Source organism: Cryptotermes secundus, unplaced genomic scaffold (genome assembly GCF_002891405.2).
Source record: "Cryptotermes secundus unplaced genomic scaffold, Csec_1.0 scaffold718, whole genome shotgun sequence".
Taxonomy (NCBI): domain Eukaryota; kingdom Metazoa; phylum Arthropoda; class Insecta; order Blattodea; family Kalotermitidae; genus Cryptotermes; species Cryptotermes secundus.
Genome location: NW_019723911.1, coordinates 467,822 through 482,590, shown reverse-complemented (window position 1 = coordinate 482,590; position 14,769 = coordinate 467,822). Strand labels below are relative to the sequence as shown.

Here is a 14,769-nt window from a genome sequence, read left to right as displayed (position 1 = left end):
TAGCTGTTTTCCATTATGAGCACATAGTTGCCTGCAAGCTACCAATTCCATCAGAATTTTAGTAACTGACAATATTAGCATAAACCAACTTGTCAGCAAGAACTCCCCCCCCCCTTCTCTTTTTTCTACCCTTGGCAAAATTGTGCGTGTGGCCTTCGAAGTGTTCGTTTTCCTTTCAAATGTGATGGTTTATGAATATTTTCATTGAACAAGGTTCTGATATCAAAAGTGATAATTAGTACACTTTAATGTATTGTGAACACCTGCTTAGTGCTGTGAGTTGTGATTGCAGTTAAAAATGATTGGTCTTATAGAGAAAATTCTTGTAACCTCAACTCTCAGGTTCTTCCAGATTCTCATTCTGAACTGAAGAAGTCTTTCTTGCCTAGGATATATATATATATATATATGGGTTATTTTATTACTCTGTCAGTATCTAGACTATATAGCATCAAGTGGTGGGGTGAGTGCTATATTGAAAATATTTGGAAGGAAGCAGTCCTGGCATTTACTTGGAAGCAATGAGGAATGCAATGGAAAACCTTCATCATATTAGTGATTCAGCCAAGGATTATAATCTTCATACAGGTGGTGCTGGTGTTACTGTTAAGATTAGTTCGCTGCTTCAGATAAAACTGTATGATAAATTTTTGAGTATGATTGCAAATTGCCCAGTGCCCTGGCTGAGATTCGAACTGATCACCTCCAAAATAAAAGTAGAACAGTACCGTTGTGCCATCCCTTTTGAGAAGCTTATAAGCTTCTAGTGATCAATATGTACTCAGTTACATTTGTCATTGTTTGCAGCGGAGAGATTCCACAGCCGCATGATGAGGCAGTGCTGAGAAGCCCACATTTCACACAGGAAGATGACAGTGAAGACGACTACTTTTCTACAGAATTCTTACAACCAGAAAGGCCAGGAATATTGTCTGATTTGGAAATTGATCAGCTGCCATCATACAAGTAAGCCATCATGTTACACTTATATTTTCAGTTGGTGTAATAGTAAGAAGCATGCAGGATTCTTTTCTTAGGTCAGGTCAGTGTAAGGAAAAGCAATTCATTGTTTTGGGGACAGTTACTAATCCCATCTTTACATCCATCTTTGTGTATAAAAATGTAATGTAATGTCCGCTCTATGAGTTACAGTGAGTTTGCAAGAACAGTGACAAGGCACCTCTTGACAGCTTGCCAGAGACATGTTATCTGTAAATATCGAAGTGACATATGGCATTAGTACTGGAAGACTTTGTTTTCTATAATTAAGGAATGTACGCAATGCACTATGCTATGGAAACCATAATCCTATATTTTGTACAGGTAGTTTACATGTCTGTCTTCTTTGGTTGCATCCTGTTGTGCGTTCCAGATATACGAGGGGGGACCCAAAAATAACCAGAAACGACCTGTTGCGCGCGCATGCTTTGTAGTTATGAGTTGTGCAGCTAGATGGTGTTAGCTGGGGGTCTCCCGCGACTGTTAGTGAGCTGGCGTCAGTCTGAGTTAAGTGGTTTGTCTGTGGTGCTCTGTTGTGTGCGTTCCTGTTTCAACCCTTTGCCGATTAGTGAGATGGCTGACCAGAAGGAACAAAGAGTGTGCGTGAAATTGATGAAGATCGTCGAAAGACCATTGACCAACTTTCTGAGGAAATGAACATCCCATGGAGCACAGTCCAGCGAATTTTAACCGAAGGTTTGCACATGAGACGGGTGTCTGCAAAATTTGTTCCTCGCTTGCTCGGAGATGACCAAAGAGAAAACCGCGTGAATGTTTGCCGCCACTTGAAGAGTGAAGTGCAGTTTTCCCTAACAGAAAGCAAAATTTCATGCACACTCTTTGTTCCTTCTGGTCAGCCATCTCACTAATCGCCAAAGGGTTGAAACAGGAACGCACACAACAGAGCACCACAGACAAACCACTTAACTCAGACTGACGCCAGCTCACTAACAGTCGTGGGAGACCCCCAGCTAACACCACCTAGCAGCACAACTCGTAACTACAAAGCATGCGCGCGCAACAGGTCGGTTCCGGTTATTTTTGGGTCCCCCCTCGTATGTTAACTGTCAACACAACAAATATACTCAGTTTAATGTTTTGCAATTCTATCTTTATTACTGCTACCTGTTTCGGTTGTACAAGACCATCATCAGACAGTTATATATAGGAATATTTATAGTTATTGAACTACTGATGGATCCATACCAGTGCAACGTGTCATATTATATACTAACGTAATTTTTTTTTACCTCAATTTGGTGTTACAATTAAACTAGGAGATACAAAATAAGATAAAAGATAAAATATTAAAAGTATTTTAAAAATGTTTAAAAAATACATTAAATTTTTTCAGCATGGTAGGTTAATAAATATGAATGCCAACTTAAAAACTAAGGTTCCAATGCTACAATGTGGAACTGGCCATGTATGTCGTTTGTACATCTCTATTGTAGACGCTTTCTACGTAGTAGAATCTTAATCATTGTGACAACCACAGATCTTTAAAAAATTTTTGTATATGTCTTAATTTGTTCTTCATATCCAGAAGTCAGAAGTAAATAGAGTCACAGTTACTTTGTTTTTAATAGCAACCACATTCAAAGGCAGTGACATAAATTTAAAAAAAAAAACTTGTTCAAATTAAGTAATCTGTTCATTATTTAGATACATAAATTTTGGATAACTAGTCATTAGTCATACATAACTTAATTAAAATTCAGAGCTGAGGTAGCTCAGTATAGTGTTTTGACTACATGCAGGACAACTGGAGAGCTGGAGTTCTGTTGCCAAGGGAGGGAAGATTTCTCTCTTCACCATTTCATCCAGACTAGCTCTGGACCCCACCTTCTCCATATCCCATTGGTACTGTGAGTCTTTCCTTGGGAATAAAGCAACCACAATCTATTGATTAGATTAAAAAGCTGTGATGTTATACCTCCACTCACACATATGTCTTTAAGATATTATGCTTAATTAAGTACAGAAGCAAATTTACCTCAAGTTTTATACAGTTATTGAACCAGTTCTTAAGTAATGCTGATAATGTGATTTTTTATTCAGGTTCAACACAGACTCCTGCCTCCTAAATCATACATCATGTGTTGTTTGTATGTCTGATTTTGAAGCAGAACAGATGATCAGAGTTCTTCCATGCCTTCATCATTTTCATATAGAGTGTATTGATATGTGGCTTAAGGTAAGTTTATACAGATTACTGCTTTGTGTGTATCACACTTTTATTTCATTGAATCACTGGTCTCCTGTCTGAACTCTGAAAGACTGAAGCATGAAATAGTTTCACCTCTTTTATACAGGGGTGAAACTGGTCTCATTCTCTAGGAAGAACATGTACAAAGGGTGTCAGAACAAACTGTTGAAGATTCACCTGCCCATAGACATATGTGCACGTACATATTAGCATGTGCATTAGATGTTAAATAATAGGTTGCGGTTCAAGGGCCGAGAAGGTCTATCCCTCATACATTCATTGCAGTACAGTTAAACTCCCAGTTTAGGTTTCTTTGGGGATCAGTTGATTTGTGTACTAAATTGATGAAAATCTTAAATGGAGGACATTTGACAATGAGATTATTGACTTTGGATTATTAAAACTGAACATTAACTGACAGTTATTGTTAAGTTGTAGAACATTAAATGGAGGTTCCAGTGTAACTATAAGGTATTCACTCAGTAGGCCAGGTTGTTAGTTGCCAGTTTCTCACTGTGGAGGCCTGGGCTCAGTTCCTGGGTACTCTGTGTAGATTTGTGGTGGACATAATGGTACTGTGGTAAGATTTTTCCAAGCACCTCTGTTCTCCCTGCCAGTACTCCATCTTGCACTAAGGGCTGGGAAACATGGGAGGTTAAGTGAAGGAAAACTTTAAATTGAAGAGTGGATATAAATGTAAGACAGAGGGTGGGAAAAAATTATATCCTGAGGAGCTTCATAATTTTACTCTTTGCCAGTGATACTCTAAAGCTATTCAGATCCTGGTGTAACCTTACAGACTCACAGAGACCTGCAACAATGTGCAGAAGTGCACTTTTCACTCATTGGCACAGTGGGAATCACATCAATTTATGTAATATTTTAGGGGGTCATGGCATCACATAGATTGAGAGCTCCTGGTCCAAAGATAATGCCCAAGACTTGTATCTGGGAGGTTGTCAGTTTGAAATATTGACCAGGCACCAGCTAGCCTGACTGAGTTTTTCATGGTTTTCCTCATTTCCTCCAGGCAAATGCTGGGATAATGCCACAGTTAGGTTTCAACTGCTTCATCCCAAATCCTTTCCAATTTATCAGTCATCCTAACATCTGACACTGCATAGTTTAGGTGCCGACTGTTTTCATAGTGCACATCCTGTTATGTATCACAAATATATGGCAAGGTAAGGTTTCCATCAACATAACAAACATGATTTTACAATCAGTCAATACTCAGATTGAATTTAATTTTATTTTCTACCACTACATGTTTCAGTCCTCATGGAACAATCATCAGACAGTATTATGATTGTACAGCTGAAGTTATTGAACTCCTCAGCAACATGTCCGTGTTATAAAGTTATGCCCAAGTTAGAATGTAAGAATTACAATATTCACCTTCTCAATAATATTAAGAGTATATAAAGAATTTGTATTAAAAGTATTAGCATGTAATGTTTATCAAAGATGAATAATATGTTGGAATTACATCATATTACGAGATAAACCCATGGGAATACAATTGGAAGTTATACAATTGAAAATGGACCAATAACTGGTCTAAGTGCATGGGGAAGCCCACCCCCTCAATACTGAATACTGAATATACAATTAAAACATAAAAATATTAAAATTAGTAAAACAAATATTAAGGTTGTAGAACATGATGTTAAAATTTCTCACATAATATTCAGAGTTTTCCTTATTGTCTGAATATCTGTTGGAAGCCATGTTGTTGAACGTCTCTCAAAGTGGATGTTGTTATGCCCAAGGTTGTGCTATAGTAATGTATTTTGGATATTGTTATGGGTTGTTATGATGTGTTAATAATTCATGTAGTATACGTCTTGGATATAGGTTGTAAGATATCTCACAACCTATACCCAAGATGTATACTGCATGAACACACCATAACAGCCCATAACAATAATATCCAAAATACAGTACTACAGCACAACTTCGGGTGTAATAGCATCCACCTTGAGAGATGATCAACAACCTGATTTAATATAAAAATGTTATTTACTTGTTTCATCTTTTGTTTGCAGTGCAGTGCCACGTGTCCAATTTGCCGTGATGATATATCTCAATATTTCACTGGTGGGGATTAGAAAAGCACCCTGTGGGTTTGTATGGAGAAAGTGCCCACATCTTCAAGTTACAGCTGGTTTTTCTAAGAGCTACCTTTGTTTTTACCTATTTATGTTCTTGCAGTAAGATTAAGTAAATTATGTGTGTGTGTGTATCTAACATGTGCCTTGTATTTGTGTTGTGTTCATGTGGAATAAACAAAAGAATGATTTACCTCAGATTGTGTTGTATCTTCTTTAATTTTGCTCTTCTGTGATGAACTTCTTTGACATCTCACATTCCAGGCTTTGTGAATAATTATTTGTATATAAGCTGTAGTTGTCAGAGTACAGAAAGGGCCGCGCCATAGCTCAAGCTGTTAGTTAGTTAGTTAGTTAGTTAGTTATTTAGAGAGGGTGGGTTTCCCCATGCACCGCGACCAGTTTGATCTATTGTGCTTCCCTCTATGATATTCTACCAGTCTCTATACCCTACCGATAAATGGTGCGTACCATCAGTCCTGCCGAGCAAGCGAGTTCGGCCACTTGCTTAGCGGTATCTATAATGCTTCCCCCATCTATCAGAGGCCTTAGAGACTATTGTTGGGCGGGAAACGTCCTGGAATTTGGCTCAGTGATCCCCTTTGGGGATATGAGGTTCTTTTACGTGCCGTAAAGTTACGACACGGGATACACAGCTTAAAGTCCCTCCTGGAGGACTTGTTCCCTGAATTTTTCCGCCCTTAAAAATTCGACGACCTCCGTCGGATATTTGAACCCGCGTACCATGAGTCATGAGGTGGGAACGTTACCTCTAGACTACGGAGGCCACTTAGCTCAAGCTGTTAGTCGCTGGCTTCCCACCGCGGCGGCCCGGGTTCGATCCCGGGGTCTAGTCAAGTGGGATTTGTGGTGGATAAAGTGACGCTGGGGCAGGTTTTTTCCTAGTACTTCGGTTTCCCCTGCCAATCTTCATTCAATCAATTGCTCCACGATCACCCTCACCTATCATCTGGGGCTGGTACAATAGGCCAGAAGTAGCCGCAGGACAAGGGACTTAGTCCCACCCCACTAGCAAAAAGAAAAAGATTACAGGGAGAAGAGAATTGGAAGAGAATTGGGTCGAATCCGCGGAACTGGCAGCTGCTGGAAATGCTAAGAAGACTTCATAGTGATTTGAGAGATAGCTCACCTGATAAATCCATTGCTAGGAAACGGATAGCGTGTCCTAGTGTTTTATAGAGTGGGAAGATTAGCGATAGCATTATAATTGGTTGTGATTAAGAGAGATTGTAAACGAAGGTATTAATAAATCCAGTCATCCAATCTGAACCCGTTATTATTTGTCACGGAGCTCCGGACACGTGACAATATTCAACGGCGATTAAAGAGACATAACAGTTGTTCTGACAAAAAAGAAAGACTAAGATATTAGCTCTAAAAGAGAACCGTAAAATCGGAGCAGTTACTTCAGCAGAGAAATGAATTCTTATAACAGTTGTTTCACATATGAGTCCAGCTGGAATATAACGTATTTGTTCCTCTGCTGTTAGTGTTCCTCAGAGAGGATATGAAGGAAGTGCTTACCGAGGGAACTCCCCCGGTTTCGATTTAAGTATCTCACCCTTCTGACTGAATTCGACTTAATATTTTCACTCAGATTTTTAAGAGCTTCCTGAGCATCGTGAAACCATCGATGGAAAATACATTTCTTTTAATTTCAGGTGGATACTATTCACATACAAGAAATATGGACATCATTTACCTTGAATGTTTGCCTGCCACCTCACAGCACCCACCAAATCTAGCCGTTGGGCATTTTCTTAAAACCTGCTGCAGCCAGGAAATCAAATCGTATATTAAGAATCCTCCAAGGCATTTTGTAACAGCATATAAAGATGGCATCATTTTTTGAAAGGTGTATATGAAGACTGATATAGTGGAAGTAGCTTACAATGGATTAAAAAGTCAGGAATATTTCCTTTCAATCGACGCCTCTTCGGTGATAGTGATTTCGGAACCCAGAACCAGGAGAAAAGTCGTATAACTAAATAAGAAGTGAAGAAGAAAGTGTTTTATTGGGCACTATCAAGCAGCAACAGAGATAACGAATATTCCAGTAAGGTAGATATCACTACAACTACAGAGGGAGCAAATGAGGGTCAAATTTGCCTTACCAGTCATTCGACATCACACCGTTTGTTTTGCTGACGTCACTGAATAAAGTGCAAATAAAAACATTTCATATCCAGACCAGCTCTGGGGCCTGTCCAGCTTCGTATATGAAATGGTAAAGGTGCTGAAATGTGAAACTAACAGCGCATGTTCGTCTGCTGTCTAGGTCTAAAGTACGAGAAACTGTGCCTCCATATGCATGGGCCGAACGTCCTGTTCCAGCGCGTAGCATTCTTGCTTTACGTGTATTTACGAGGATCTTGGCATTGGGATGGTCACTGCCGAAATTAAAAGGATAGCCAAGAAGCACGAAGATCGGCTTCACGACCACAGCAACGTGGAAGCGGTACAGCTTCTTGACAACGAGGGGACAGTGAGAAGGCTCAAGAGACTCAAACTGTTGGAATTAGTGTAGTGCAAGTGCGCATTAGTGTAAATAGTGATAGGGGTGCGACAACAATGTGCTCAAGACACCAGATGCTGGGACACGCCGGTGGGCGTAGTCTCAGAGTTTAGTTCTAGTAATAGTAGTTTAAGTGAGAATAAAAATGCTCGTTAGTCCCGGACTAGTTTCACTGTTAGGACATTAAAAAAATTTACGAGAGCTGCCTGGTTCAAATCTTGTCTCGGAGAGAGGCTATCCCAGTGGATATTTCATGTTTTTTTTAGTCTTTCCAATTACGTGTCATGGTATTATCTCAAATTAGGTCACTACCGCTTCCTTCGACATCCTTTCAAATTCAAAACAAACAACAACAAACTCCTTGGCTTTAGTCCGCAAGCGCACTATACCGACCAAGCGACCGCCGCTTTTCGGTGAACTTGAGCGGATAGAGGGTGTCGTGTAGTCAGCGCAACGAATTCCCACGGCCAGAATGTGCTACAGAAGGCCGGATGGGCATTGCCAAGGCCTCTTTCGTATTCACGTTTTTTTTCTTACAATTAAAAAAATCCCCACGGCCGTTAATCCCGGTTTTCTAGACTGAAGCCGCTATTTACTTGAAATACCTCCTCAATTATCCTAACGAGGCTGAGTGGACCCCATTCCAGACCCACTACTTCTCAGAAAATCTGGTGGTGCCGGGAATCGAACCCGGACCTCTGGATCTGTAGCCAGGAATTCTGACCACTAGACTACAGAGGCGGTCAAATTCGTTGTAACTACTAATCCTACTCTTCGATCATGGGCTGAGTGTTGCGCCGTTGAACAACTAAAGAAGAGTAACCAACAAACTAATACTTACATTGAGCGTTGTTCTTTTGCGAATTAAATATTCGCTCGTCTATGTCAGAAACTGGCTATAATTTATGGAATCCGAAAGTTCATTACCATGTACACAACAGCCCGCCACTGGTCGCTATCTTGAACCAATTCAATCCACCACACCCTCCCATCATGTCCACAAAATCCATTTTAATATTATCCTCCCACCTATGAAAGTTGTCTCTTCCTTACCACAGCGAGTGAATAATAACAACAATAACAATGAATAAATAAATAAATCAAGAGTCTGGTCAACAGCTATAAATTTTTAACTAAATATCTGAGCTCTACTGTTGTTCGGCTTCTAGATCCATTTCCCTCCCTGCTGAGCGTGCCTGGAGGAGTGGATGACTACCTGAGCGCAATAAGTGACTGGTTGGCTTCAATGTAAAGTGCTCACGGGTGTTAGGTGAGGCGACGTGTAAGTGAAAGCGAATTATGAAGTGCCAGCCAGGCCACGAGTGAGTGTTCAGTGTCGTTGTGTTCCATCAAATTCAGCTTTTTCCTATAGACGTCGTCGTAAGTAATACATCTCATTACGTTTCATATTCTTCAGAGGTATGGAACAGGAATACAGTGCCTTACTGGGTTTCCAGTAGATCCATCGCATTTTATCTCGACAATAGTTGAACATCTTTGTGGATGAAGACATCGCCAATGATTGCAGTGTTGCAAAATTAAGATAATGTAGCGTTAAATCCAAACATTTAGCATGCTTCAGGTCTACTAGTTCATAGCGTTCTAGGTTAACGTATGAATAAACAAATATATAACACGTATAAACAACTAAGTATTGTAAAATAAATGTTCTCTAGGCTTATTAATCCTTTGAAACACAATAGTTATAATACGTATTGCCTGCTATAACATTAAGAATATCTGCTTTTTGCCCACAAAATATATGTGTTCGGTATGATTCTCACAGTTCACAACGATATTACCCTACGGAGCATTAACCTGTTGATTGGTGTAATTGTGTTGTTTGCTTTTCATGAGGCAGGGACTAAATTTTAAAATAGTGTTTTGGTTGAATTTCATGCTTCAACAGGGTAAAAATTATATATTACTGAAATACATTTTTAATATGTGAATGCTTTTCAACAGGCGGGTATTCAAAATGGGATTTGAACCTCTGGATCCAATGAAACGGAGAATTCCCCTTTTGAATGTTAATGAGTTGTATAAATATTATAAAATTTAAATTGGCGGGAAAGGACTGTGTTTTGTTCGAATACAGTACCCTTTAAGTAACTGAACAAATAACTAAGTAAATAAATAGAGACATAATAACTATGCAGGGTTACGCGCGGGGTCATAGTTGGTTGGGGCACTATGCTGCAAGCCGGAAGGTCGCGGGTTTCGTTCCCGATAAGGTCATTGGGTTTTTCAGTTGACCTAAACCTTCCAGCCGCAACAGAACCCTGGAGTCTACTCAGCCTCAAACAGAATTGAACAGAAATATCAGGAAATATCCTGGTGGTAAAGGTACGGCCGGCGCGTAAGGGAACATGGGAACATCGACGTCTCACAACCCTATCGGCCTTCAGGGCCTGTTACAGGGACACCTTTACTTTTTATAATAAATATGCGGACAAGATGTATCCTATGTAGCCTTAAATGTCTAAATATTTTTATTTTTACATTTCTTAGGCATATACCGCATAATTATTAACAGATATTAGGATGCAGTTAGTGATAGGATGTCGTACATAATACCAAGAAGTCACTGGTGTCATATCAATGTTCTGAATGTTTATGCCCCAACGGAGGATGAAATGGATAATACGAGGGATAGCTTCAACAAGGAACTAGAAAGTCTATTCGATAAATTCCCTAAATACAATGTGGAAATTTTGTTAGGAGATTTCAATGCCAACGTAGGTGGGGAAGATATTTTCAGACAAACAATTGGGAATGAGAATTAACACGAAATTAGTAATGATTAGCGTAGTGAAATTTGGCACATCCAAAAATCCGAGTGTCAGAGTACAATGTTCCCACTTTGTAACATTCATAAATTTACTTGGATATCACCTGATGGAAAGACTCACAATCGAATTGACCATATTTAATAGATAAGACACGGCATTCAAATATACTTGATGTCTGATCGTTTAGGGCAGCAGATTATGATACTGACCGCTAACTGTTGGTGGCAAAGGTTAGGGAAAGACTGACAGTGAGTAAAGAGAAAAGGCGCTAAGTTCATATGGAGAAGTTCAATCGAAATAAATTAATGAGGTAGGGTTCGCAGAATTTGGAAACTTAAGACATTGAAGTGGATATTAATAGAGCTTGGACATCTATTAAAGAAAATATAAAAATTTCATCCATAAAGATTGTAGGTTATTATGAACTGATGAAGCATAAGCCATGGTTCAATTAAGGGTGATCAAAATTATTATATTAAAGGAAACAAGCCAAATTGCTGTGGTTACAGTGTTCAAGAAAATTAAATTGGGATAATCTGAATAGTATAAGACATGAAGCCAGCAGACATTTTAGGAATAAGAAAAGGGAATATCTGAGAGACAAAATTGATGAGCTTGCAATGAACAGTAAGAACAAGAACATTAGAGACTTGTGTAGAGGAATAACAGACTTTAAGAGGGGTTACCAACCTATAAGTAAATTAGTGAAGGCTAAGAATTTTGAGCTGCTTGCAGATTCCCACAAAATTTTGAATAGCTGGAAGAACTGCTCTCAGTTACTGAATGTACATAAGGTCAGTGATGTTAGGCAGATAGAAATACATACAGCCGAATCCTTAGTTCCTGATCATACTCATTTTGAAGTTGAAAGTGCTATTGTAAATTTGAAAAGATATGCTCAGAGTTACTGAGTTTTCGGACTTTGTCCGTCTTCCGGTGCTCTAGAAACTAGAAAACAACACAACGTTTCGGAAACTGGATCTGTTTCCGTCCTTTGGTGAGGGCGGGAAGATATCTAATTTTCGTCCCAACAGAGTAAGCGTCTATCCCTTCACCTGAGGACGGAAACAGATCCAGATAATCTGTATTAGCTGAATTAATTATATATATGAGCAGATTATAAGTTGAATTTTCGATTAAGAAACTTGGTATTGTAACGGAGGCTGAAAGAAAAGCCTACGAGGAGAAGAGAATGGCCGAGCGGGAAGCTAGAGATCTAGAGAAAATGGAACCAAATCCAGGAGAAAAGGAGGCTGTAATAGAGCGGCAGGAAATTCCTAAGGAAGAATTCGCAGTTCAGTCCCTGAGGGCATTCCGATACGAGAGAACGGCCTGCCAAGAATCGTCGAAAGCTTCCAGAGAAGATGGAGCCATTTGACCTCTCGACAGCCATCTTGGAATACATGTTAGCCATGACGAAAACTAATCAAGAAAAGATGGAAGCCATGGATTTGAAAGGAAATGTAATGTGATTCGGAATATCGGGAGGTCCCTACGGAAGAAGCCACAGTGATGCCGGTCAGAGGGTTAAGGAAACGGCGTAGGTATTGGAATCTGCCGTGTGGCGCCGCCAGAATCCGAAGGGAAGGATCCGGGAAAGTTATGAATCCAGGAAGAGATTAACCGTCGCCGGCAGGAGGATGGCCCGCTGTTCAGGAGCGACATAGCTCAGAGAGGCGTACTTCAGAAAGGATTGCACCGGGACAAAGGTTGAGCGAGTAACCCAGAGAGTAAGTTCGTTAAGGAATAAATCACGGACGCACCAGAAAGGAAAAAGGGAAACAAATGAGCTATGTAGCAAGCGGCCGCTATACCTGAGAAAGAAGAGGACAATCGCGATCGGCATCGGAGGGTGGGGCTCAAGACAGCTATCATCTCTGGGAAGAAGAAGACCGGCCTACAAGACCCTCAAGGCGACCCTAGAGCTGGATTTCGTGACTTGAGCAAACGGGACGTCCAGCGGGTTTCGGAAAGTGAGGAAATGGACCTCGTGGAGAGGTCGGCCCTCTCCGAAACGAAACAAAAGAAAAGATCATGCACAGATTAGGAACCGGAAATGTAGGAGCACCGGCCACTCGGAACAGTTTTGCTCTAACAAAAAAATAAATAAACAAATAAAAATAAATGGATAATGGTGAGAACCTGGACTAAATGGAACCTTATAAGGGAACCTCCGCAAGAGAAGACAGAGCACAGACGTCGCAAGTACAGCCCTTGGAAAAGAAGAGAACTGTGACACACCTTTAGGCTACTCAGGACGAGAAGCCTTAAGGAGGGAGCAATGTAACGGATTTATTAATCTGGAAGTACGGTTCTTATACGCAGTTGGCAGGATTCCTTGAACGGGTGATCAGTCTTGTCGCAAGGCCGCTACCTACACTGGACAACATAAACACAGAAGAAAAGGGTAAAGACATCCATACTTCTAGTGGGATTCGAACCCACGACCCCAGTGTTTGAGAGGGCAAGACATTTCATGTCCTAAATACAAATTATATATATATTTTTATTCAACTACATTCATCGGCCTAATTGGCCAGTCTCAGGTTGATAAGATATTCTATTTCCATTCAACTACTATTTCTGTCGGTCGGCCAATGTTTATATTAAGTTCATATAAAGTAATAGTATGTACTCTGTTTTAGCTTTGTCAGTGGTTGAAATATATGTTGAAACTTAACGGACGTCTAAAGAGATATTTATAGTTTCAGGTTTGTTGTGTCTTCATTATTATAGGTTGCTACTTTTAATATCTCGCACGTGTGTTGTTTCTTCTGTAAGTGGTGCTGAAGCCGTTGTTCTTGGTTGCATAGGGCGTTATTGTGGAGAATTATTTGTATTTGAGATGTACGTAGAAACTGTAAAGTGTTGTCAGATGCTGGTGTGTTCTACACGTATTGGCCGTTTTTTACCTATGTTGCTTTTTCTTCATATCATATATGTGGATTTTTGCTATTTCCTTAAACAAATCCGTGGCCTGTAGCCCGCAAGCGAACCATACCGGCCGAGCGACCGCCGCTTGTTTAGCGAAGTTAATGCCAACTTTAGCGGATAGAGGGTGTCGCGTGGTCAGTGCAACGAATCCCCACGGACATTAATATCGGTTTTCTAGACCGGAGTCGCTATTTCCTTAAAATAGCTCCTCAATCATCCTCACGAGGGTGAGTGGATCTCGTTCCAGACCTATTACTTCTTAGAAAATATGGTAGCGCCGAGAATCGAACCCAGGACCTCTTGATCTGTAGCCAAGAACTCTGACAACTAGACCACAGAGGCGGTCGCTGTTTCCGTAATGTTCGTTATTTCTTCTTTGTGAACTGTGCGTTTGTGGCGGATGCTTTTGTTGAAGAGGCCTGTCTTTGTGTACAGAGTACTTAGCATGCACCTCGTGTGGGAGAGGTATTATATAGCATTCTGGTTAGATAACAAGAAAGAAAGAGGCCACTTTGTAAACCAGGTTTAGATGGGAAAGTAAAAGTTACTTCAGCGTTTAATTTATTAAGCACCATTGCATGACTGCATGTAGGGTAGTGGGAGTGCAAATTCAGGCATTCGTAACATCTGAATTACTCGTAAATGAGGATGAGTAGTCAGCTTCATACCCCGGCCACTTTGCCCTTGTAACCATCTTGTACGTGGCTCATTGGTTCAAAGAGTCGGCTGGACCCTGCAGAAAATAGAAAAATCTGTTGCCTCAGCATGGAATAGGACATCGTTGAGACTATCTTTACAGCGTGCATCCTGTTGTGTAACACATATACACATACTCGTATATGTATAAAGGTTAGCCGCCAGCACAACAGATAACAAACTTGGGCGCATGACTTCTACAATGTGGACCCTTAACAGCGTGGATCAATATGACCTATAACTTAACGTCGTAACTTTACATCATATTGGGCATTTAAGGTCAAGGTCAAGGTCATGTTACAACTTACGGTCAGTCAGTCTGTCTGTCTTGGTGTCGAGCCCCAGTTGGGGCTCATGACCAGATATTTCTTTTGAATGAAAGTTAACTGTCTTGTCTATGTGGAACGCCCTCTCTGACGAGAGGTCGGGTCTGTCATTTGTCAGTCAGTCTGTTTTAATATGTCCACTCTCTGTATTTACATAGTTTTACAA

General features: G+C 40.3%; 2 protein-coding genes across 4 annotated transcripts in view; both read left to right on the top strand.

Moving 5' to 3' along the window:
* LOC111862122 overlaps window positions 1–5,517 on the top strand; it is a 28,684-nt gene extending 23,167 nt beyond the window's left edge. For both annotated transcript variants that reach the window (XM_023847261.2, XM_023847262.2), the window contains exons 10-12: window positions 808–966; window positions 3,061–3,196; window positions 5,257–5,517. In XM_023847261.2, coding sequence (XP_023703029.1) covers window positions 808–966; window positions 3,061–3,196; window positions 5,257–5,319 — 358 coding nt within the window. In that variant the 3' untranslated portion in view covers window positions 5,320–5,517. The remainder of the gene's footprint in view (window positions 1–807; window positions 967–3,060; window positions 3,197–5,256) is intronic.
* Window positions 5,518–9,068: 3,551 nt separating this feature from the next.
* The window catches only part of LOC111862125 (polypeptide N-acetylgalactosaminyltransferase 1), a 48,172-nt gene continuing 42,471 nt past the window's right edge, over window positions 9,069–14,769 (top strand). Inside the window, exon 1 of one of the 2 annotated variants that reach the window (XM_023847268.2) lies at window positions 9,069–9,235. The gene's annotated coding sequence lies outside the window, so the exon portion shown is untranslated. The remainder of the gene's footprint in view (window positions 9,236–14,769) is intronic. The other variant, XM_023847269.2, reaches the window with a different exon arrangement.